Source organism: Mastigoproctus giganteus, chromosome 6, assembly GCF_048544385.1.
Source record: "Mastigoproctus giganteus isolate SK-2022 chromosome 6, ASM4854438v1, whole genome shotgun sequence".
Classification (NCBI taxonomy): domain Eukaryota; kingdom Metazoa; phylum Arthropoda; class Arachnida; order Uropygi; family Thelyphonidae; genus Mastigoproctus; species Mastigoproctus giganteus.
In genome coordinates this window covers 211,974,416-212,002,129 of record NC_143580.1, presented here as the reverse complement: position 1 = coordinate 212,002,129, position 27,714 = coordinate 211,974,416, and the positions used below count along the sequence as shown (strand labels likewise).

The 27,714-nt window shown below is 35.5% G+C and overlaps 1 protein-coding gene across 1 annotated transcript in view; it reads right to left on the bottom strand.

Moving 5' to 3' along the window:
• Positions 1-27,714, bottom strand: part of spn-E (tudor domain containing 9 protein spindle E) — a 421,802-nt gene that overhangs the window by 164,645 nt on the left and 229,443 nt on the right. The window contains exon 23 of the mRNA XM_090376707.1: positions 15,387-15,490. Coding sequence (XP_090232833.1) covers positions 15,387-15,490 — 104 coding nt within the window. The remainder of the gene's footprint in view (positions 1-15,386; positions 15,491-27,714) is intronic.

Here is a 27,714-nt window from a genome sequence, read left to right as displayed (position 1 = left end):
TGCATTTTAATGATTTGAATTGGTAACTAATATAATTTACAAACCACACTCACGACCTTTTATATGGTCTTAAGGTCACACTTGTGACCTTAAAAATGACATTTTAGAGAGATTTATGAGAGATGACATAGAGGAGATGATATCTAGATGAGATTTTAGAGATATGACATTTTAAATAGCTTAGTTATAAAGCGAAAATTTCAGCTTGCGAGATCTTGAAACAAATTACCAAAAAACAGTGTTATTGGTTTCAACATTACGATATTTTAACGATACCATGGTATCTCTGGAGCTGATAAATATAGTAAAGCGTGGTATACTCTATTGTACAGCTATGCACGTGGTTTGGAATGCGGTATTTATGAATGTTCAACATTAATTTTTTGCAATTAATGTTCATATTTTTGATTTTGTTGATACTTGATACTTGGGGAAAAAAACTCTTAAACCCAGGAATTCGTAAAGTGAGAACTGCCTGTATCTTCAATACATAATTACGGTTCTTTGAGTGTAGTGAGAAATTACCAACTGGTCAGTCTATTAGGGAAAATCATGGAGGCAATGATCAAGGGTGGAATTCAGGATCATTTAGATAGAAATGGAATTCTGAAAGAATATGCAGCATGGATTTGTAAAGGGAAAATAATGTTTATAACAAATCTGGTTAGCTATTTTGACAGGGTCACTCATGAGCTGGATTTAGGGAATAATTTCGACATTGTTTATTTAGATTTCAGCAAAGCATTTGACTCAGCCCCACATGAGAGGTTACTTTATAAGCTGAAACAAGTTAGAATCACAGCAAAAATCCTTAGATGGATAGCAGGAGGCAGGGGTTGTGATAAATGGTAATTCCTCAGATTGGGTTAATGTAAGAGGTAGGGTTCCTTGAGGATCAATATTATGGCCACTGGTTTTTTTCTTAAATGACATCAATGAAGGGATAGAGGACATAATGTCTAAATTTGCAGATCATCTAAAGATTGGAAGAGTAGTTAATGATCACTGCCAAGCAGAGCTTCTTCAGAGTGACCTAGATAGACTTCAGGGATGGTCAGAAAAATGACAGCTATGCTTTAATCCAGCAAAGTGAGGTCTTACACCTGGGGAACGGTAACCCCAAAATAACTTATACGCTTGGTGATGGAGTTGAACTAAAGTCAGTAGTGGAAGCAAGGGCCTTGGGAGTTACGATACAGTCACACATGAAGTTCTCCGAGCATCGTAGACTGGTTGCAAGGAAGGCCCATGGTGTGCTATTGATTATTTATCGAACATTTGCTAGTAGAGATAAGGATGTCATAATTCCATTATATAAGACTATTGCTATATCACACTTGGAATACTGTGTTCAAGTTTGGAGACCATCCAAAAAAAAAAAAAAAAAGCTTCTTGAAAGGGTCCAAAGATGGGTAACTCGCCTGGTGAGATTGGTAAAAGGGCATCCATATGAGGAAAGATTTCGAAGTGTGTTGCACAGCTTGGAAACTTGCACAAAAAAAAAAAAAAAAAAACTTACTGCAAAAGTAAAATGAAATTTTAAATTTCATGTTACTTTTTCAGTAAAATGAAATTGCAGTTGTTATTGTTATTATTAGCTACATGGTGCAAGGAAGCCTGAGGCTTATACTGCACCATGCCAAAAAAAAAAAATTCTCGGGTTACCCTGAGAGAGAGAGAGAGAGAGAGAGAGAGAGAGAGAGAGAGAGAGAGAGAGAGAAAAGTAGAAGGGAATCGCCAAGAAAGAGAAGAATGATGATATCCAGCTCAGGATCCTGGGTGTGCCAAGCCCATACTCACCAGATGTGAGCCCCTGGGTTATAAATCATTCTAGAACTAGGGACCATAAATTCAAGTGGGGTGAGATGTTTACACTGAATTGCAGAAAGTTTTATTTTATACAGCAAGTTATAAATTAATGGAATAAGTTACCTGCATGGATGGTTGAGGTTGACAGTTTGGGGAAAATTAAAGGTCAGCTGGATAGTTAACTATGGGAGAAGGATTGTCTATTTCCCTTTCTTTTATTATTTATTTTATTTTATTATTATGTTATTCTTTTTTTTGTTTTGTTTTGGCTGGTACCACATAAATATAAAGTACTGGTCATACTAATGACCAATACTAATACATCAGTGCATGATGAAGAAATCCCAGGAAACACAGTAACTGCTGTAACAGAAAAGAATGTTGCAAAAAGTGATGCACTAATCCTGGAAGACTGCCATATTGGCATAAAAAAACTAGCTGCAGAGTTCAAAATTAGTGTAGGGTCTGTGGAGAACACCATCCATTAACAGTTGCATTTGACTAAATTGTTAATAGATGGTGTTCCGTTAGATAGTTGGTTAGCCATTAAGAGTTGTATATGACTAGTGTCTGGCAGATGGGTTCCCAGACTTCTGGCTCCTTACCAGAGGGAGGAAATGGCACAATATGCACATGAAATGTTGTCAATCTGCCAAGAACAGCAAGAGGAGTTTTTTTCACAACTAGTCCCTATGGATGAAACTTGGATCCAGCACTATGATCCTGAAACTAAACAAATGTCAAAACAGTGGAATCATCACCCCCCCCAATAAAGGCAAAGATGCATCCAAGTGCTGCAAATGTGATGCTGTCAGTTTTTTTTTTTTTTTTTTTAGGGATCAGCATGGTCTAATACTAACATATTATCATCAAGAGGGCAAAGTATTATTCCAACCTCCTCATACAGCCACATGTTGCTATAAAAGAAAAAGATGGGGAAAGCTGTCAAAAGGTGTGCACCTGCTGACGAGGCTAGTGGGAGTCAGAAGTGTTCAAAGCTGCTAAGTGGATTTTCTTATTTATTGATTTGAAATTGTTTTTCTAAAACTTTTGATTTAAATTTAGTTGTATAGCATTATTTTGTGATTTTCTGATTAATCTGGTGTATTTATTCTTTACTCGGCCTTCTAATTGCATAAAAGTATCGGTAAGGGTATCAAATCCATGTGTTACAAGTTGCAGCTCCGCTGAACAAGACGTTTTTAGCCATATTTAGCAGCTTTATTGACCAATTGTTACATCAAATTATTTTCTATAAGTAGCTTATAGACCTAGTCAAGATCCTCAGTTTATTCTGAATTGAGAAGTGAGATTTGGAAGTTAATTAATACTTAAGTGTCCGTAGATTTACCGTTCGTAACTTGCCCCCATTGTTATATGACAACGTTATATCCCGAACAAGATAGCATTAGTATAGTACAGTATATAATATAATATTGTCAATTAATCAGTAAAATCTATTAATTTTGTTAAACTTCGTTTTCAATTAAATTGTACTTTTAACTAAATACATATATAACGACTTAGATTACAAACGTAACATAATTAATTAATACATAACTTGATACTGAAGTTATATAAATGGAACTGGTAGATAATACTCAATACTGAAAAATATATATAGCGTTATAATTGTGTTGGGATACAAGTTTAGGGCTTTAATTTTGTACTGAGATTGAAATTTTATTGAAATTAAATCGAAATCATGACTCAGACCAGAGCAGCAAAGCAAAAGGCTCAAGCTAATGGGAGTGCTGTGGCTCAGGGGAGAACTGAGGGGGGGGGGGCAGTTGCCCTCTGAATCACAACCTTTTAAAATGCACTGCTTGCAAGATGTTTGTGGAGCAATCGGGTACGGGACATGATATTGCCATGGGGATGTCTTTGTGTGTGCGCGCGATGCAAGGAGTGTAAGGAAATCAGGCGACAACTCAGCATTGTTATGGGCCTATATGAGAGCTTGAAGGACAGGGTGGATGCCCTCGAAGGATCTAAATTTAGGGGCCCATCAAGCTCTCAGTTGCCCACATCAATGCCAGAGCTTGCACTTGGTCATCACGGAACACAGCGGCAACTCCCAAGGCAGAATGTGCTGGTCCCACAGGAACTAGTAGTTGTTGGTAACTCTATTGTCAGGACAAAACGGGAAACATGCTTTGTAAAAAGGATAGGTGGAACAGGACCAGGATATGTCTGCCAGGGGCAAAGGTTTATGACGTTGTAGAGCGGATATCATCTTTTAAGGGCACAAAAGGTGATATAGTTGTACACGTTGGCACAAATGATATTAAGAGTAGGAGACCGGCAGAATAACTTAACAAGTACAGGTAGCTGTTGAAAAAAAGCCGTGAATTAGGGTTGAATTTGAAAGTGTCTGCAATTCTGCCCAGACACGATAGGAGGGAGTATATGATGAGTGCCTTGTCGATCAATTCGGCCCTGGAAAGATTGTGCAAAGCTCAAGGGGTAGAATTTTTTTCGGCCTGGTCTGTACATGTTAACAGGAGAGACTGCTTCTACACGGATGTGATACACTTAAATAGAAAAGGTGCAAGAATATTTGCTGATGCTATCGAAGCAGTGTTAGGCGGGTCAGAAAACTGCTACCTTGGAGGAATACAAGGACTAATAGATTAACAGTAGCCACTGGCAGAGGTGAAAGTCATTCTTGCACTGCTTCTATTGGAATGAGCAGCAGCATGGAAAACAGAATGCAGGATATTTCAGAGACTGCTGGGAGTCATTGCAGTACAAGTAAACACATTGGTTGTGTTAGGGTAGCTAAGAATAGGAACAGGTGCATGTATACTTGCATGTACACCAATGCTAGGAGTTTGGTAAATAAATTTGATGAATTTGAGCTATTACTCAAAACATCAAAGGCAGATATTGTTGGGATATCAGAAACATGGTGTCACACAGATATAAGGAATGCAGAACTGGAATTTGGGGAGTACAACGTCTACAGAAAGGATAGACAGGATAGGAAGAGAGGAGGGGTTATGCTATTAGTTAAGAAACACATAAAATCCAAGGAAGTGAAGCCAATCGACATCGCTGGACTGTGCAGTGTCAAGTCAGTTTGGTGTGACATAAGCATTGGGAGATCAAAATTGAGAGTAGGAGTGTGCTATAGGCCTAATGACTCTGATGAGTATAATAAGAAACTGTACAGGGAAATAGAGTGGGCCAGTACATCAGAGAGTCTTATAATGGGGGATTTTAATTTCCCTGATATTGACTGGAATTTGTAGGTTGGTCACTCACACACTAGCAAGGCTTTTTTGTGGATTTATTGGATGATTGTTTTCTATATCAGCATGTTCAGGAGGCTACTAGAGGGAGTAATACTCTTGATCTGATTATCAGTAGTGATTCTTCATGCATCAAGAATCTTAAAATTCTATCCCATTAACTGCATACAGTCTTTCCACGGCTGAATTGATTGACAAGGCTCTCATCATGTACTCCTTCCTATCATGCCTCAGCAGAATTGCAGACATTCTCAATTTCATTTCTAAATCTCAACTTTCTCAACGTTGCCCTCAGATCTTCTACTCTTAATATCATCAGTATGAACATGCACAACTACTGCAACAGGATCTAGAAAATTTGGGCAGATGGGCTGAGAAGTGGTAACTGAAGTTTAACATTAACAAATGCAAAGCACTGCCATATGGGTAGAAGTAACCCCAGAGAAACGTACCAAACTGTGGTACTACACTTAGGATGGTAGAAATTGAAAGACCTGGGATAAATTGTGCAGTCAGATATGAAGTTTTCTGAGCAATGCAGATAGGCTGCAAGAGCAGGTCATGGGGTTTTTCAATGATATACAGGAATTTCGTTAGCAGAGAAAAGGAGGTGATTATCCCTTTGTATAAGGCAATGGTCAGGCAAGACTTGAGTACTGCGTTCAGGTCAGGAGGGCTCATTTTAGGAAGGATGTAGATTTGCTTGAGCATGTACAGAGAAAGGCAACAAGATTGGTGATGGGAATGAAATGATCCTCTTACCAAGAAAGGCTTAAGTTTTGCATGCAGTGGCTGGAGACTAGGCACCTGTGAAGTGATCTGACAGGTGTATAAGGCCTTGTATGAGTTGAGCAGGCTGTTCTAATGGGATTCTTCCACTTGCTCAGATTATGAACCTAAGGGGGGCATAAATTCAAACTGAGGAAAGACAGTTGTAGAATAAATGTGCGGAAATTTGCCTTTAGCCAGCGGATGGTTAGTTGCTGGAACAAACTTCCATCTGTCGTTGTGGAAGTTGATAGCTTAAATAAATTCAAGGAGGAACTGGACAAATTTCTAGAGGGAATGGTTGTGCGAATTTTTTTTTTTTTTTTTTTTTTTGGCTGATGCTATATAAGTTCATATGCTTGCTTTCTTTCATCACATGCCTCTATTACCATTACCATTACAATATCATCTCTTGTACCCTTAAAAGATGATAGCTGCTCTACATCATCCTTAGCCCCTGCAGACTTACCCCTTATCCTATTCCAACTATCCCTTTTACAAACATATTTCCCACTTCCTTGACAATACAGTCACCGACAACAGCTATCTCCTGTGGGACCAGTGCACTCTACTATGGAGAATCTTATAGTGTCTTGTGTTGCATGTGTGGTTTCCAGTATTGTGTTGGACAGCTGAGTGCTTGAAGGGTCCCTCTTTTTGATTTCTTTGAGGACATCCACCTTATACCTCAAGCTCTCACATAAACTCATCAGAATGGTGAATTGGCTCCTAAGATGATCCTCCCACATGCTACAATAAAAGCACACATAAATAGATTCCCTGGTTGTCAAATGCCCACTATGGCATCTGACCCCACTATAGAGTTATCTATAGTGACGATTCCAGTCAATTTCCTGGATATTGACTGGAATTTGTGGGTTGGTCACTCACACAATAGCAAGGCTTTTGTGGATTTATTGGATGATTGTTTTCTACAGCAGCATGTTCGGGAGGCAACTAGAGGGAGTAATACTTTTGATCTGATTATCAGTAACGATTCTTCATGCATCAAGAAGCCGCAGATAAAGGAACCACTAGGTGGCAGTAATCACAGTGTGCTGAAGTGGGATTTACTCAAACAGGTAACTACCATCAAGGGTAAAGTGAAGGGTTTTTGCTTTCATAAAGGTGACTATGGTGGTTTGAGACAGTATTTAAATTCTATACGGTGAAACCAACTGATGATGTTACCAACAGCAAATTCAAAATGGAAAGCATTCAAAGATTAATCTTGGAAGCTACTAGGCTTTTCATACCAAAAAAAGAAATATTGTTCAAGATTTAGACTTAAATGGATGTCAGATGAACTAATTAGATATCTGACAGAGAAGAAAAATGCATGGGATACATATAAATTAACATGTGACACAGAAGCCTATGATAGATATAAGCTGGTCTGTAACCAAGTTACAAAGGAGGTTAGGCAGGCGAAGGCAGATTACGAGAAATCTTTGGCAAAGGATGTAAAGAAAAACAGTAAAGAGTTCTTTACTTATATAAACTCTAAAAGGAAGGGGATGAATCAGATTGGACCACTTGATATCGATGGTTCAACTGTTGATGATCCTGCTAAGGTAGCTAACAAACTGAATGAATATTTTGCATCGACATTCACACATAAGGAGTTATTCAGAGAGGGGAATGCCAGAGGTGTATTCAACTCTGGCAATAAGCTAGATAGTCTCGTAATAACTGAGAGTAAAGTGGAGGAGAAATTGTTGAAGATAAACACAAGAAAGGCACCTGGGGTGGATGGAATCTATCCAGTTATATTAAAGGAGGCGGCAAAGGAAGTAAGCAAACCCTTAGCCATAATTATGAGGGCTTCCCTGGACTCAGTGGAGGTACCCATTGACTGGAGATGTGCAAATGTGACCCCAATCCACAAAGGAGGATCAAAGGGAGACACAGGTAATTACAGACCTGTTAGTTTAACTTCTGTTCCAGGGAAATTAATGGAGGCACTGGTTAAAGAAGCACTGCAGGATCATCTAGACAAGACTTCAGTTATAACTCTGACACAGCATAACAAACCTATGCTGTGTCAGAGTTATAACTCTGACACAGCATAGGTTTGTTAAGGGGAAGTCTTGTCTGACTAATTTGATTGGATACTATGATGTAGTCACAAAGAAACTGGATGCGAAGATTTTGATATCATATATTTGGATCTTAGAAAAGCCTTTGATACTGTTGCACATGGAAGACTGCTACACAAATTGGAGCAGTGTGGCATTGGAGGCAAATTGCTGCTATGGATAAAGGGATGGTTGAGTGGGAGAAGACAGAGTGGTAATCAATGGACACTGCTCTTCATGGACTAATGTTATTGGTGGAGTCCCTCAGTGTTGAGTCCATTGTTGTTTTCTGTATTTATAAATGATATTGATGATGGTATATATCAGGTTTAATGTCCAAGTTTGCAGACAATACGAAGGTTGGCAGGGTTGTTAATGACACTAATGACAGTACACTGCTGCAACAGGATCTAGAAAAGTTGAGCAGATGGGCTGAGAGGTGGCATATGAAGTTTAAAATTAACAAATGTAAAGTACTACATATGGGAAGCAGTAATCCCAGAGTAACATATCAAGTCTGTGGTACCACACTGACAGTGGTAGAGAATAAAAAGGACCTGGGGGTAATTATGCAGGCAGATATGAAGTTTTCTGAAGTGCAGACGGTCTACAAGAGACAGTCTCATGGTGTCTTGTCAATGATATACAGGAATATTTCTAGCAGGGATAAGGAGGTGATTATCCACTTGTATAGGGCAATGGTCAGACCACACCTTGAGTACTGTATACAGGTCTGGAGGCCTCATTTTAAGAAGGATGTAGAGCTGTTGGAACGAGTACAGAGAAGGGCAACAAGATTAGTGAAGGGAACAAAGATTTGCTCTTATGAAGAAAGGCTTAAGTTTTGCAAATTACAGTGTGTAGAGACTAGGCACCTGCGAGGTGATCTGATTGAGGATCTGTATAAAGCCTTGAATGGTGTTAGCATGCTCAATGCTGATGGGATTCTTCCTCTTGCTCAGAATAATCACCTGAGAGGGCATAAATTCAAATTGAGGAAAGACAGTTGTAAGATAGATGTGCGGAAGTTTGCCTTTATCCAGTGGGTGGTTGATTGCTGGAACAAACTTCTATCTGTTGTTGTAGAAGTTAATAGCTTAAATAGATTCAAGGCAGAACTTGACAAACATTTGGAGCGAGTGGATAGGTGAAATAAGGGTTGTTTTTTTTTTTTTTTTTTTTTTGGCTGATGCTATATAAGCTTGCTTTCTTGCATCATGTGCCTTTGCTAATGCTAATTCTTCAGAAATGCCACAAATAGCACAATGAATTTGTAAATATGATTTACAAAAGAACTTCCATCAACGGTTCTCTACCCAGCCTCGCTACTTTCAGATTTTTGCTTTGCTGCTCTTGTTTGATGCATATTCTACATAAATTTAATTAAAATTACCGCAAAACTAAGAGATAAGAGTATAACAAAGCACTCTATTACCAGATTATATTATGTATTACTTGCTACGCTATGTTTCTAAATAACACTATTGCCTTTCTAATTTCTTCACTAAAAGAAAATATATATATATATATATATACCAACCTATATGATTATAATCTTCAAGCTAGATTTGTAACTACAATTACTCTACAGTTAATGCACAACACAAGGGAAAAAGTTCATATAAATTGTGATTCTGAATGGCTACAGAACCATGACTATTTGAATTTCTTAAAAATGGGTATGGAGTATTGAATGGTAAAAAGTAGTAAAAATTAAATACTGATAGTAAAATTAAATAACTGATATTAAATTTAATTTGATTAACTTAATTAAAAATTAAATTAAATTAAATTGAAAATTTTAATTAAATTCATAAATAACATGAATGAACATTTTACTAATTACAGTCGAGCTTCCCTGTAACGAATTCAATAAATCCAGTGAAAAAATTCGTTATACAGAGAATCTTTATTAAAAATTGTTATTTAATTAGAAAATGAATCTACATTTATTTTTAATGTATTTTATTTCAAAAACACTTATTTAAATTACGTTTACACAATTTTTGCCAGTAAGTATCACAAATTTAAAAAATCTGTAATTTAAAAAAAAAAAATTTTTTGTTTGCACAGTACAATTAAAAAATTGTCTGATTCTCAAAGAAAACCTCACATTTGTTCAGAGCATTAAAAACATTATCAGGAACAGTTTCACAAAACTGTAGACCCATACAAACCATTTTAAAAGCGTTAATCATTTCTTCGCGAGTTGGCTTTTCTACGGGTTGTTCTTATGCGTCTTCAGCGTCATCGTTAATTTCTTCGTGATCATGTTCACATCTAACGCTGTTCAGCAGTATTTCATCTTCATTGAATGTTCTGTTTTAGTCAGATCTTGATCTACATAAAAATAACTATCCAGTGTTATTTCATTTTCGGTATTTCCGGACTATTCTAATAATGTCCAAAAGTTTTTCAGTTGTGGAAGAGGCAATTCATCTTGTTTGTCCAGTTGTTGTTCGACTTCTGTATTCAATGCAAATCCCACTCTCGAAAAACAATTTTGAATAGTGTATTCAGTGACATTATTTGTCAAAACTTTTGCCAGTTCGGAGATGCAATCTCTAAGGTTAATTGTAACCTCCAAGTTTCTTTTTTCTGATAACGCATTGACAATCTTCATTATTATTCTCTTTCGATAATGAAATTTAAAATTTTTAATAATGCCTTAGTCCATTGGCTGGAGTTTTGACATTACGTTTGGTGGTAAAAAAAAAAACAACACACTTAAGTTTGGCAGAAATACTGGCAGGATGTGCCGGACAGTTGTCAGTTACCAACACGATTTTCCTTTTTTCTTTTGTTATATGCCTGTCTAGTTTTAATATCCAATCTTCAAAGATATCACTTGTCATCCATACTTTTTTTGTTGAAGATGTAGTCAACTTCTAAAGATTTTGTGCCTCAAAAACATCTTGGGTTTTTTGATTTTCCAATGACAAAGTCTTAATTTTTCACTTCCTGTCATATTTGCCCCAACTAGCACAGTGTTTCTTTCTTTGCTTTGTTTTCCGCCAAAACATTTATCATCCTTAAAAGCAAGTGTTCTATTCGGTAAACATTTAAAGAATAAACCCATTTCGTCAGCATTAAAAACATACTTGGGTTCATATTCTTCCAAAATCTTCTTTAAGGCATTGTTCCTCCAACTGTTGTAATCTTCTTCACTTACATTAACACTTTCTCCACAAATAACCTTTTCCACAATTCTGTGGCGCTTCTTAAATTTATCTAGCCAAGCAGTGCTCACATTAAATTCTGTATGTCCAAGGGACTGTGCAAATTTCAGAGCTTGTTGCTTAATTATTGGACCCGATATTGGTATATTCTTTTCACGTATCAGTTGCCCCATTTTAGAACAGCTTTATCAACATCTTCGTATATACACAACTTAATTCGCTTCTTGTCTGCTTCTCCTTCAATTGCATTTAAAATTTATTCTTGATTTTTTAAAATCGTAGATAAGCTGCTTGCAGGTATGCCATATTTCTCCGCAACATCTTTTTTCTTAAAATCCTGGTCAATATCATGAAGAATCTTTACTTTATCATTAATACTTAAACACTTTCTCTTCGACATTGTTTCCACAATTGTAAAAATTACTCGACTGTAGCTCATGCCAATACGCACACCACAAACTTTGTGTGCTGGCCATATAGTGAATTGTTAGTACTGCCTACTCTATGACGTTCGCTTGCCAATTCAACAGTATCACGTGCCTTTCCTATCAATCACTTTGAAGAAATATACGACTTTGTGAATTTCTTTTATTCTGCTTTCATTCATATATACATGAAAGAAAATTTATGGTTAATGTATGCTGTATGTTACTTTTCAGGGAAAAAAAAAAAAAAAAAAAAAAAAAATGCAAGAACAAGTGGCCTATGTGATTGATGACAAATTTTTCTAAAAGAAAGAAATTAAAAAAAAATAATAATTCATGAAACCATCTACTGGAAGTCCAGTTAGATGAGAATGGACATATCATATAATGATTGACAGGAAGATCACGCAGTACAGTTGAGGTGAGAAGAGAATATCACTCAATAGGCATTACTAAAATCCGACTATGGTAGCATTCTATGTATTGCCGCCGCAGCACACTAAAGGTTTACCGCAGCAAATTTCGTTTTCCCTGAGCCAACATCAATTTACAAATCTATCCTATTTATTGTAAAGTTTATGGCCACTTTTAAGAAACCCATTTGGTTTTATAATTGTAACAAAAATGAAACAAAGACCGTCCTACGGGCATCAATGGCCACAAGTATTCACTAAAAGGATGATTAATTCCAGTTGCTATTGTGCAATTCGGAGGAAGGGGGGCCGTATATTTGAGTGGCTGTTTAGCAGTAAATGCTTGAAAATCTTCAAAAATGCTTTTACTAATTTTTTTAAAAATTCGTTATAGAGAGACTAACACTTCGCTATATGGAGTTAATTTTACATGTAATTTCATTTCAAGGTGCAATGTTTTGCAAAAAAATTTGTAATATAGAGAAATTCGTTAAATAGAAGTTCGTAATAGAGAAGTTCCACTGTATAAATGTGCTTATTCTTATTTACGTTTTATTATTTTTTACCATTCAAAGCTCCATTGCCAGTTTTCAAAATTCAAGTAGCCATAGCTCCACAACCATTCAGAATGGACACAAGTTCATAAATGAAAATAAAGAAAAGTTAGTTTGATGAATTTAAACCTGCGCAGTGATCTGATGGAGGTGTATAAGGCCTTGAATGGGTTTCAGCATGCTGAATTCTGATGAGATCCTTCCACTTGTTCAGATTATGAACCTAAGGGGGCATAAATTCAAATTAAGAAAGGATAGAGGTAGAATAGATGTGCGGAAATTTGCCTTTAGCCAGCGGGTGGTTAATTGCTGGAATTGTTGGTGGTTAATTGCTGGTAAATTTAAGGAGGAACTGGACAGGCATTTGGAGGGAATGGTGTGATTTTTTTTTTTTTTTTTGGCTGATGCTGCATAAGCTCATACACTTGCTTTCTTGCATCACATGCCACTACTACTACCACCACTACTAATTTAGTTGGATCATGAATGGATGTAGATGTTAACAAGTTTATTGTATGCAGTGCATTACATTTTTTAAATTATAAATGTGATTAATAGAAGTGAAGAGCATATAAATATCTTGATACCAATTAATTACTAATACCTAATAATATACAAAAATAACTGTTTTCAATTTGCTACACATACCTCGCAATGTAATATTCATTTCACAGTACTCTGTAATCAATAGCATGCAAAATGCACAACATATTTCGATCAGAATGTGGCAACAAGCATAATATCCAGTACTTCAGCTACAATATATGGTATATGGATAGCCTATGCAATATGTATCAAAGAAAAAATAAATAAAAATAATAAACAATGAAAAAATAAAATAATTTCCCAATTTCTATTGGTCCAATTTTAATAAAATCTGGGAAGGCATGAAAAATTGCTCTAAAGCAGCAAAATATAAAATTTCATGAAAATCTTTCCATTGGGAGTCAAGCTATTACATGTGGATGGATGGACAAAGAAATAATAAATGGATTTCTGTTGGTTCAATTGTAACAAAATTTGAGATAGTTTAACAAATCTTTCTAAAAAGCCAAATAACTAATACTAATAAAATTTTACAAAAATCTATCTACTGGAAATAGTTTTTACATGTGGACAAACGGACAAAAAAAATATAACTGTTGGGTTTTTAATGGTCTGATTTTAAAGGGATTTCGGATGGCTTGACAAATCTTTTTAAAAGGCCAAATATAAAACTTCTGTGCTATCGTCAGCAAAACTATGGACGAGATTTTCAGTCAGTGGAAGAAGATAATTAATATAAAAGTAAAGGGTGGGAGAACAACTGAACCTTGGGGAACATTGGCATTGGCAGAAGTCAGATGACGGCATCACCTGCAGAAAGAACAGTCAAAGAGAAAACTGGATACCCAAGCACAAAAAAGATTAGCAATCCATAATAAAAAATTGCATACAGGTCTGGAAGCCTCATTTGTAGAAGGATATGGATCTGTTGAAATGGGCACAGAGAAGGGCAACAAGAGGGTGCTCTTACTGGAAAAGAGCTTCAGTTCTGTAAATTGCAGCACCTGAAGATTAGACATCTGCAAGGAGCTCTTAGAAATGCTTAAGCTCTGAATGGAGTGAGTAAGCTCAATGCCAATAAAATCCCTCCTCTTGCCCAGAGGGGGGCATATATTCAAACTGAGGAAGGTTGGTTGCCAGATATAAGTTGCCAACAGCCATTGGGTAGTTGATTGTTGGAGCTTCCACCTGGTGTTGTAGAAGTAAATATAAATTCAAGGAAGAACAGGACAAACTATTGGAGGGGTGAATAGGTGAAATGGATTCCCCCCCCTTTTTTTTGCTATATAGCTTGCTTTCTTGCATCATTTGCCGCTATGAATGCTAATAAAATGTTCAAAAAATCTAGCTAATGGAAGTAAAAGTATTCCATTAGCTAGATTTTTGAAATAATAACTGCTGGGATTTTACTGATCCAATTTTAATAAAATTTAGAATGGTTCAACAAATCTTTTTAAAAGGCCAAATATAAAATTTTACAAAAATCCGTCCACTGAGAATAGAGTTACATGTGGGCAGACAGAAGATGGATGGGCATGGTTTGTTATTTGTTAGTTATTTGGTTTTTAGGAGCATTAGCAACTAAGGCCATATTGCTCCGGAATATGCGGTGGTCATTCCCTGACCTTTCCACATCCTCCGTATTTGGTGGGTGACCGGCTCGAACCCCGTCTAATCAAGAAACGTGTGCTACACACTGCTGCTCCTTCCCACCTGGCTACAGAGGCACCTGGATGGGCATGGTGAATACAAATAGGTGCCCTAAACATATACTAACATGCCTAAAAGTGGTTTAGAAAAAATAGGAATTACAGATGTTAAAGAATGTAGGTTTTTTTTTTTTTTTTTTTCCAAAGACTGAAGTGAAACTTTTTCTTTCTCATTCACTTCATAATGATCTGAACTGGAATTCTTAGAAATAGTGCCAAGTCTACTCACGGCATATAGCATCAATGTTTTGGGTCAAACTGTGGTTATACATTTTCTAAAGATATTTATATCTCTTTCACCAAAAGTTGGATCAACTAGCCAGCATCCATTTGCAATTCAATTCCAAACTAATTGAACTAACATTTCCTCTTCTTAACACATTCTTCATATGCATTTTCCAAAAATTACAACAGATATTCAACAATACTAATAAGTTTCATGAACATGTAGGGAATTGAGAAATAAGCTTCTTGTTTTCCAGCACTAAATCCATTTGTGATACTAAGTATTAGAGATGTTAATTTTTTTTTTTGTTTTTTTTACTTGCAGTCGAAATAACTATTCTATAAAAAGATTGGGGGAAAAAAACAAAAAAAACATAAATAAGCACTTGCACTTACAAGTAAACTTTCTATAATAAATAAACTTACTTTCCCTCTTCAAAGCCAATTTTCATATTTCCTGAACAACACTGCAGCATTCCTTTAAGTGTATGTGCATACAAAACACCTTGATTAACTGGTAATCCTTGAATCTAAAAGTTATAATGAAGAAATTATTATTCAAGGGTAATTATTTACTGTATTTTCTCGTTTACAGCTTTTGATAACATGAAATTAGAACCTTGCCTTAATTTCAAGAAAAAAAATAATAAAAAAATTTTATCATTAATGATATCCCTTCCAAACCACTACTTTTCACCATATGTTGCACTAACAATTTTACAGGCTCTACTTCCAAATTCTGTTTTTGTCTTGAAAAGGCCACATTTAGGAATTAAAAACCAATATGGTTATATAAGACACAGAACAGTTTTTTTTTTTTTTTTTTTCCTGTATGTGACTGATTTACCATACACCATTCAGTACTGATATGAAAGCTAACTATTCCAGAAAACAAAAAAAAAAAAAAAATTTCTATTAAGAAATGCAAACTGGAATTTACATTAATTAAGATTAATCACTATTTATTATAGCCAATGGGTGCAGATGTCATTATGATAGTACAAATCAGCTGGCTATTAGCCTTTCATTCACTATCTTCCTCTATGCAATCTGATTTTCTTTTATACCTTTACCTTAGCATTCCACAAATGCTTACTCGGCACCCATTGACCCCTTCCCCTTCACTTGGTCTGGCCCTTATGTGTTACCATTTATTTTTTATTCTGAACAACTAATATCCTTACTTCCAACCTTTCTACATTTCCAAGCCACCTAGATTGTTTCAATTACCTTTTACTGGATATTGATCACCCTAAGAATTTTTCTTCTTTTCTCATGTGTAATATGGTCTTGCCATTGTTTTCATCTGTTGCAAATAAATTGAACTACATTGAAATAAATTGAACTACAATTTATTTGTAACTACCATTTCAGAAGATTTTCATTTTTTCCAAAGTCTCCAATTTCTTACCCAGGTTTCAGATGCATTCCTAAAATCGGTTTAAAATTGTTATATCTAATTTTGTCATTTGACTGATTTCTCCTTTGCTTCAAATGAATTTGTTTGATTTGAATTCTACACCATTTATTCTACTGTTCATTTCTATGTCCAATATAAAAAAAAGAAATCTTTAATCTTCATTAGACTTTTTTTCCAGATATAAAAATTACTAACTTGTTCCAATTTTCTTATTTAGTCAACACAAATTTTCCTTGTCTTCCCCCAACCTTCATAAATTTTATTTCTCTGAAACTAATTTTCAAATCAAAAACTGTCTCACTGAGATTTATACATTTAATGATCATTGGCATTGGCAAATCTGAGAGCATCATTTTGTATTAAGCAAAAATGATAATTAGTGCCACTAGTCACTTCCAATTTCAAATCCTCTATACATTCCCTTATATTTCCAAATAGTTGATAAAAATGCAATCAACAACAATATGAATGATTGTTTTTCTTGTTCCTCATATGCTCTCACCACTCAATTGCAGTTACCTTTATGCCAAAATACTGCATTTGTATTTAAAAGTGCATGCAAATATTCTAATTTTTCCATGCACTTTTAAACAAATTTAGCAAAAATTCTAGGAGAATTTATTTTTTTTAATCATTACTGTTAGGTTTACCTTTCCTGTTAAATTTTCCTAAAACATCTCTCTGAAGATGTAGTTGCCGTTTAAGTCTTAAACTATTATTATTCTTTTTTTGTTATTATTTTCTGCTGTTCTTTTGAAGATATTAAACAACTGATCTTTTAAGAGAACTACCAATCTGCGAGAGTCAACAGCCGTTGGGGCTCGCCCATTGTTGTATTTTATTGAGTGATATCTGAAGCTGTCTTTCAATAGATCTCATTTTTTTGAGAATGACAGCTTCAATTATCTTCCACAATGTATTTTAACAAATTTTGTTTTCCATACTTAGTGAATGTAGATATCGCATTCGATATGGTTGCTCCAGATACATTAAACAAATTAGGAGTTTTAGTCACCCATGCTAAACATGCACCAACAATTTGATCTCTCTCGAATTCAGACAGGTTGGTCATTTTCTACACATACCTTTTAATATTTTCTCTGAATGAAAACTTTTGCTTTCCTTCACAATACTACCTGAAATAAACAAACAAAAAAATTAAATGTTCACAAACACATCATACAGCCATATTACATTACAAAGCTGCTACTTTCATATCAGGTTTTGCCATTAATTTGTGTGCATACTGTTTGTGAGTTTCTATTAGAGCATCTACAATCATATATATATATATATATATATATATATATATTAGGGCTTTTGGCTTAGAGGGAACAGGCATTCTGTGCATTCTATAACACTGATGGACCTAATATCTTTCTATTTTAGAAGATTTAGGAGCAGTCCGGTTGGTGTGCCTCCCTAAAATCCACTCGTGCACACCTTCTCGATGGTAAGCATGTAACGTCACCAAGCGTTACATGCTTACCATCGAGAATGTGTAGAGTGATTCTCTTCACGATTCATTGTCAGCAGGGAGAGGAAAAGACTGAACCCTCCAGCGCATGACAACATGATGAAACAAATGGCCCTCAGTCCCCAGAGGCTTTTATTCCCCCCCCTCTTATCATGAGAGGTTGTACCCAGAGATTCTTGGCAGAGGGTACTAAAAAACCTCTGGGTATGACCAGGCTGCCATGCAAGAAAACTTAACTTGGCCTGTTACAATGTAAGATCAATTATCAGTGAAGATAGGATATTGGAGCTGGAAAAGCAATTAGAAAATGTGAATTGGCATATCATCGGGCTTGACTGAAACAAGAAGAAGAAGAAATGAATCACTTATAAGTTTATCAAGTGGAAATCTGCTGTACACCAATAGAAATAATGAAAAGAGCAAATGTGGAGTTGGCTTTCTGGTCCATACAGATATTAAAGATGTCATGATTACTAGATAGGATTTCTATGAGGTTTGTATAACTACAAACTAAAGGTTATAATGATATATGTACCAACATCAAGCCATGATGAAAAGTTGAAGAAATGTACACTGAAATTGAGACTTCTAGATGAACAGAAAATTCACTACACCATCATTATGGGGGACTTCAATACTAAGGTTCAAAAGAAACAAAACAGCACAGAAAGAAAAACTATAGAAAATTTGGGAATTGGTGAAAGAAATGAGAAGAAAAACTTGTGGAATTTGCAGAATCTCAAGGAATGTCAGTAATGAACATTTTTTTCAATATAAAGGGTGAACAGAAAGTGGACGTGGAAGGCCCAAATTGATTAACAACTAATGAAATAGACTTCATTCTCACTAACAGAAGATATATTGCAAACAATGTTACCATTCTGAACAAGGTAAATGTTGGAAGTGATCACAGAATGTTAAGATGCACACTTGATATAGATGTAAGAAAAGAAAGGAAAAAACTGACTCGAGTAAATAATATGAAGGTCTTTGAGATAACAGAAGAGGAGAAAAAGCAATATGTACTGGAATTTACGAACAAGTTTGAGCTTCTACAGATCTTTCAGGACCAAGATATTGCCGAGGAAAACAACAACTTTCTGAAAGTGATAAAGCCAGAGAAACCTATAGGTAAAAAGAAATCCAAAGAAGAAAAAATTAGTCAAGAAATGCTTGTCATGATGAACCAAAGATGACAAATGAAGAGTAAGTCGATGGCCAATGCACAAAACAGAAGACTCTGGAAAATTGCTGGAGAGGCCTTCATCCTGCAGTGGATTGAAAATGGTTGCTAATGATGATATATATATATATATATATATATATCACAAATATAAATTATATATTTACTATATTTAGTTATTTTTCAGAAAATATATAAATTTAGTAAAACGGATAAAATTGTTTCCAAAAAGTATATTTCTAGTAATACTTTTCATAATCGATCAAAAAAAATTATGACAGGTATGGTATTAAGTGAAGGAAATATTTATATACTATATCTTTTCCAAATTTATAAATTCTGCTTCATTTCAGTCAAAAAACATGCAACTTAAGTCAACACAAAATGGTGCTGGCTAAACAACACCATCTTGTGGTGCTGTTTAAACAGCTATACTTCGACTATGATGATTCAAAATAATCTGAGATTTCAAAAATTTATTGTTAGAAAACTAATAAAGGTATATCAAAAAGCAAGTTAGTTTATATTAGACAAACTTAAGAAATTTTTCAAGGCTAACACTTTATTTGAGGATCTGTAGTCACAAAAACACTATTTTCTTTCTTGAAAAGTTTGTTCTTTTGATCTCAAGAGATAGTGTATGTTTGGATAAAATCAGGAGAACAAACTTTTTTTTTTTTTTTTTTTTTGGCGCATCGGCTTCTGTGGCCATAATGCACCTCCCAAGGTTTTTGCAGTACAGTCAGTCCTCGTATAGCACGATAGTTGTGTTCCTAGAAACCCTCGTACAATGCAAAATCGTGCAATATAAACAACAGGCCCTATGGGTAAAATAGGGTTAGGTGCCGACCACCCAAGATTGAACACACATTTGTAACCAAAGCATTAAAATACATAATAAATAATCATAATAAAATACTTACGTATTTTATTATGATTATTACGTAATAGTCGTAATAAAATTATGATTTTATTACGACTATTACGACTAAAATCATAATATGATTTTATTATGATTATTACATAATAGTTGTAATAAAATACTTATGTATTTTATTACGACTATTACGTAATAAAATATTGCTAATGCTTTTGCTTCTATCGTAAGCAAACTTGTTTTTTGTTTGATTTTCTATCCAAACAGATGACAGCTGTTCCATCTCTTCCAATTCTTTGTGTCTTAATCTAATGAATTTAAATTACACTTTGAGTTGTTAGTACTATAAAAGTTGTTTTTATTTTTTCTGCATTCTTTGTAATTCTCGGGGTTGCCTCATTGAGGCCTGTAGCACGTGCAATATCACATGGTCTTTCATTTCGCTCAAAGCGTTTCACAATTTCATATTTTTTCTCTATCGACAGAGGCAGACTGGCCATAAGCCTTACCGAGAAAAACCCCGGTGGGCCAGAGACCGGTGTGATTTTGGCCATAAACGCTAGTATGAGGCCACTAAAAAATTTCCCGGGTAAGAATTTTTGACCCAGTCCGCCTCTGTTTATCGATATCGCTTTTCTTTTTCTCTCTGAATCTGCAGTGTCTTCACCTGGAAGCTTCCTTTTCACACCTTTTAAGTATTTTACTCATTTTTAGGGAATAAAGCACAATTACAAAACGAGGAGGCACGCTTGATACACATAAACAAAGCTGTGTGCGTGTAGCAACTGAATAAACAACACCATAAAGGCAGAGATTAACACCTCACATTTTACTAAAGCATATTTCTAGGAGTTACTACCATAAAACAATAAAAACAATTTCCAGTTGCATTTCTGCTAGTGGAATCTGTTATAAACTGGTAGTAAACTCGATCTAATTGCATTTGCGATTATACCGATAGCTGGAATTGTGTTAGTTTTTACGTTATTATGGTGAAATGTGTTTCCCCTTCACTGATATAAAACACAAATACATTTTCAGAATCTTCTCTTCATTCCTATCGTGTTGCGTTCGGTTGCCATTTCTTGTAAACACCAAGGCGAATCGTGCATAAGCGAATTCGGTTGGTGTTATATAAGATATCATTCCCCTATTTATAAATCGTGTATGATTGAATTTGTGTAGTGTAAACACGTGTTATATGAGGACTGACTGTACTTTGATCCAAGCCCAAGGAAAGAGAACAAACTGGACAAGGATACGGGTCCATACCTGATTCAGCACAGCTTAAATATATCCCTTGCAACCATGCACTGAAAATGCAGAGGAATAACACCTTTTGTATTTTTTTTTTTTTTTTTGGGGGGGGTAGGTTTAGGTTATTTGTTGTCTGCACTTTTTTTTTTTGTCGTATTTAGGCTGAAATTTTTGAATTTGATGTTAAAACCTGGACTAAGTATTACTGGTTAGATTTACAATTTATAAATTTAAATTTTGCCTAATCAACTGGTTTTTTCCCCCAAGAGGAAAGTTGTTCCCAGTCCTTAGTTCAGTATAAAAACATCATTGGTGACATATACAGGTAGTTCCCGAATTTACGAGTTAATTCATTCCTAGTGCGCACTCATAAAGCAGGAATTTATTCCCCATAGACGTAATGTTAAAAACAGAGGTTACGTTCTCAACAATAAAATTAGTTAGCTAATTAGCTTATGCTTAAACAATGGCTGATTTATCCAAAGAAATGAAAACAACCTGTAAAATCGATCAAATTTATAATAATAATGAAATTATTTATGACTTACAAATGTTAAAGAATGTTTATTCTTCATCATCATCAGACTAAATGCACACTCGTTGATCACTCAATGTTGGCTCGGCACTCGTTGGTAGCACAAGGAGTCATCTTCTTCAGAAATGCATCAAGAGGCATTGTTTCCAAAATAGTCTTCTCTTTTCTTTATAAATTTCACAATAGCATGCATAAACATTTTTTAAATCTGTAGCAACTTTCCTAGTACACTCCAAATTTGAATCTTGTGAATCGAAAATCTCAATTGCTTTTTCTACATGTTGAAAAGCTTCGTCCCTTGAGAGTGAAGGAACGAACAGGAGTTCGCTGTTAAATCTTCTTCCTCAGCTTCTTCACATTTTGCCATTTAAAAGAGGTCTTCATTTGTGAGCTCTCCATTGTGTGTTTGAAGCAGATCAGTGACATCAGTTACAATAGTAATAGTAATGACTGCTTCTGGTTAGCAATAGTAATGACTGCTTCTGTTTCATTTTGCACCATATCTGCTGGTTCTTGAAATCTTTCAAATTATCAAATTATCAATAAACTAAGGACAGTTTATTCCAAACACCCTTCATGTTCTTCTGTGTAATTTTGTCCCAGGCTCATTGTATTATTTTAATTGCATCTAAAATATGGAATTCTTTCCAAAATTCATTGAGTTGGACCTCCCTCCTTACCATTGCATTAATTAGCGTATCAAATATCTCCAGAAGATAATGCGCTTTAAACGTTGAAGTAACACCCAGGTCCATTGGCTGCAAAAGTGGTGTCATATTTGGTGGGAAAAAAATTTTAACATTAGGGTGGTGATATTGCAGAAATGGTGGGTGACCAGGAGCATTATCTAAAATCAGAATCACCTGAAAAGAAATATTTTTATCTTCACAATATTGTTTTACTTCAGACACAAAGTGATGTGAAAATCAATCTTGGAATAACGGAATGAAGAGAAAATTCTGAAAATTTATTTATGTTTTTTATATGATTGAAATTTCAATCAAGGGAAAACACATTTCACCATAACGTAAAAAACACAATTCCAGCTATCGGTATTTTGATAAATGTAATAACATCGACTTTACCACCCATTTATAATTGATTGCACTAACAGAAAAAACCCAATAAACTGGAAAGTGCAAATTATTTTTATTGTTTTATGGTTGTGACCTCCAGAAATGTGCTTTAAAAAAATATCACAAAGGCATTCAAAATTGATTCTTATAACAGAACATATGATAATGATGAAAGCGTAGTGCATTTTAATGATTTGAATTGGTAACTAATACAATTTTCATTATAAAAATGACATTTTACAGAGATAAATAGCTTAGTTATACTGTATAGTGAAAATTTAAACTTCCAAGGTCTTGGAACGAATAACTAAAAAACAATTTATTATTGGGTTCACATTACGATATTTTCACAATATGACGGTGGCACTGGAACAGATTAATATTGTAAAGCAGGGTACTCTGTATTGTATAGCTACAATGGTTTGAAATGTGGTATTTATGAATGTTTACCATTCATTTTTTGCAATTAAGTTCATATTTTCAATTTTGTTGATACTTGAGGTGGGGGAACACCTCGTAAACCTAGGAACTCATAAAGTGGGAACTGCCTGTATATCTGAAATAAATATAAACTGATTTTATTTGAAGGAAAAAACTAGCACAATGCTTGTATATGATGATCATTTTTTGACAGGTGCACATAGCTATATCAACAAGTTAGCTGTACAAGGATAGTTGTGTGTTGCCTTTCCTCTTACAAATAATGACAAAAGAAAAAACATTCAAAAGAATTATTTTAAAAAAATCTGGTGTGGAAAGCAGCAATTTCATGAAATGGAAGTTTAAGGAAAAAACAAAATCACAACAAATTCATTATCAGAAAATGGAAAAAAAAAAAAAAAGCAGATAAATGAAACAGGAATGGGTATTTTTGGCCATTTGTTATCAAATTTTTGCTATTTGTTATCAAAGATCAGTTAGAAGTAATGTCCACTATATAGCTACCATTATTTCTACATATTAAAGGTAACAACATAACAGCAGATACATACATACACAAATAATTTATAACATTCTACACTGTTTATTACAGACTGTAGGTGGCATGGTTTTCAAATAGCCAATATGTACTTTGTCATTCATAAACTCAATGTGGCTCCTCTGCTCCCTGCCTAAACAGTAGTACTTAGTCTAATTTCAACATCAAATTCAAAAACTTCAGCCAAATTTCATGTATTGATGACAAATAGCCTAAACCTAAAAATAAGCAACACACCCTGGTGCATTTTAAATGAAAGACCTTATACATGGTACAGTATGTTAAATATACATCTTTGATTAAAAAATGATGCTGAATGCTGTAATGGAGGAATATAAAATTTCACAAATGTAATTCTACCAGGTAATGTTTAAATATTACTTTTTTTGCCTACATATAAATATTACTTTTTTTGCCTACATATAAATATTACTTTTTTTGCCTACATATAAATATTACTTTTTTTGCCTACATACATATAAATTAACATGTGACACAGACACCTATGACAGATATAAGCTGGTCTGTAACCAAGTTACAAAGGAGGTTAGGCAGGCAAAGATAGATTACGAGAAATCTTTGGCAAAGGATGCAAAGAAAAACAGAAAAGAGTTCTTTACTTATATAAACTCTAGAAGGACGCGGATGAATCAGATTGGACCACTTGATATCGATGGTTCAACTGTTGATGATCCTGCTCAAGTAGCTAACAAACTGAATGAATACTTTGCATCGACATTCACACATCAGGAGTTATTCAGAGAGAGGAATGCTAGAGGTGTATTCAACTCTGGCAGTAAGCTAGATAATCTTGTAATAACTGAGAGTAAAGTGGAGGAGAAATTGTTGAAGATAAACACAAGAAAGGCACCTGGGGTGGATGTAATCTATCCAGTTATATTAAAGGAGGTGGCAAAGGAAGTAAGCAAACCCTTAGCCATAATTATGAGAGCTTCCCTCGACTCAGGGGAGGTACCCATGGACTGGAGATGTGCAAATGTGACCCCAATCCACAAAGGAGGATCAAAGGGATACACAGGTAATTACAGACCTGTTAGTTTAACTTCTGTTCCAGGGAAATTAATGGAGGAACTGTTTAAAGAAGCATTGCAGGATCATCTAGACAAGACTTCAGTTATAGCTCGGACACAGCATGGGTTTGTTCGGGGGAAGTCTTGTCTGACTAATTTGATTGGATACTATGATGTAGTCACAAAGGAACTGGATGCAAAGAATAACTTTGATATCATATATTTGGATCTTAGAAAAGCCTTTGATACTGTTGCACATGGAAGACTGCTGCACAAATTGAGGCAGTGTGGAATTGGAGTCAAATTGCTGCTATGGATAAAGGGATGGTTGAGTGGGAGAAGACAGAGTGGTAATCAATGGACACTGCTCTTCGTGGACTAATGTTATTAGTGTAGATCCCCAGGGTTCAGTGTTCGATCCATTGTTGTTTTCTGTATTCATTAATGATATTGATGATGGTATATCAGGCTTAATGTCCAACTTTGCAGATGATATGAAGGCCGGCAGGGTTATTCATGACACTAATGACAGTACGCTGCTGCAACAGGATCTAGAAAAGTTGAGCAGATGGGCTGAGAGGTGGCAAATGAAGTTTAACATTGACAAATGTAAAGTACTACGTATGAAGCAATAATCCCAGAGTAACATATAATAACTCTGTGGTACCACAATGATAGTGGTAGAGAATGAAAAGGACCTGGGGATAATTGTGCAGGCAGATATGAAGTTTTCTGAGCAGTGCAGATGGTCTACAAGAGGAACTCAAGGTGTCTTGTCAATGATATACAGGAATTTTTCTAGTAGGGTTAAGGAGGTGATTATCCCCTTGAATAAGGCAATGGTCAGGCCACACCTTGAGGCCTGACCATTACAGGTCTGGAGGCCTCATTTTAAGAAGAATGTAGAGCTGTTGGAACAAGTACAGCTCTTATGAAGAAAGGCTTAAGTTTTGCAAATTACAGTATCTGGAGATTAGGCACCTGCGAGGTGATCTGATTGAAGTGTATAAAGCCTTGAATGGTTTGAGCATACTCAATGCTGATGGGATTCTTCCTCTTGCTCAGAATAATCGCCTGAGAGGGCATAAATTCAAATTGAGGAAAGACAGTTGTAGGATAGATGTGCAGAAGTTTGCCTTTAGCCAGTGGGTGGTTGATTTCTAGAACAAACTTCCATCCGTCCTTGTAGAAGTTGATAGCTTAAATAGATTCAAGGCAGAACTTGACAAAGATTTGGAGCAAGTGGATGGGTGAAAAATGGTGGATTTTTTTTTTTTTTGTTTTGTTTTTTTTTTTGGCTGATGCTATATAAGCTTCTTTTCTTGCAACATGTGCCTTTGCAAATGCTAATTCTGAGCAAGAGAAAGAATCCCATTGGCATTGAGCATGCTCAAACCATTTAAGGCCTTATACACTTCAATCAGATCACCTTGCAGGTGCCTAGTCTCTAGACACTGCAATATGCACAACTTACCTTTGTTCATAAGAGCAACCCTATGTAATAGTAATAGAGGTATGCGATGCAAGAAAGTAAGTGTAGTAACTTATGTAGCATCAGCCAAAACAAAAAAAAAAAAAAATTCACGCAATGATTTCCTCTAAATGTTTGTCCAGTTCCTCCTTGAATTTATTCAAGCTATCGACTTCCAAAACGACAGATGGAAGTTTGATCCAACAATTAACCACCCGCTGATTAAAGGCACATTTCCACACATCTATTCTACAACTGACTTTTTTCTCAATTTGAACTTATGCCCCCTTATGTTCGTAATCAGAGCAAGTGGAAGAATCCCATCAGAATTCAGCATGCTCAACCCATTCAAGGCCCTATACACCTAAATCACATCACATCGCAGGTGCCTCGTCTCCAGCCACTGCAATTTGCAGAACTTAAGTCTCTCTTGGTAAGAGGATCCCATCATTCCCCTCACCAATCTTGTTGGTGAGGGGAATGATGATACAGACTAGCTTATATCTGTACACGCTCAAGCAAATCTACAACTTTCCTTCCTTCCTAAAATGAGGCCTCCAGACCGGTATGCAGTACTCAAGGCATGGCCTGACTATTGCCTTATACAAAGAGATAATCACTTTTTCCCTGCTGGCAAAATTCCTGTACATCATTGATAAAATTTCATGACCTGCTCTTGCAGCCTGTCTGCATTGCTCAGAAAACTTCATATCTGACTGCACTTTTACTCCCAGGTCTTTTTTCATTTTCTACCACCCTAAGTGTAGAACCAGACAGTTGGTATGTTCCTCTGGGTTTACTTCCACCCATATGCAGTACTTTGTTTGTTGTTGTTGTTGTTGTTTGTTATTTGGTTTTTAGGAGCATTAGCAACTAAGGCCATATTGCTCCAGGGATATGCGGTGGCCATTCCCTGACCTTTCCGCATCCTCCATATTTGGTGGTGATGGGCTCAAACACCGGTCTAATCAAGAAGCGCGTGCTACACACTGTTGCTCCTTCCCACCTGGCTACAGAGGCGCATGCCTATAGGGATGTATATAACAAATTAACATCATAGGAAACAAGGAAATCATAGTTCATTAATCTCTCGGTCCTTTATATGTTATAAATTCTTGGTTTAAACTGATAGTGAAATCTGAGTCCAACAAGTTGTTTCAAAGATATAATTATAATCATGAGATTAGATACCGTCAGGTGTAAAGGAACTCATGGTATATTCAGATCTTTGGTAGTCAATAAAAATCAATTACATCCAGGGATGTGCAAGCCCTATAGCATTTCTTGATTGACTGAGCCACTTCTTGAGTAAAGAATTAACTCTCTTCAAGATAATTTAAAGATGGCAGATGTATGACCCTGCATGTAGCACTGTAATTAAGGTTTTTTACACCAAAATTTTGTCCCTATAACTCTCACCGTCTTTGCCAACTATTATGTGCCCCTTG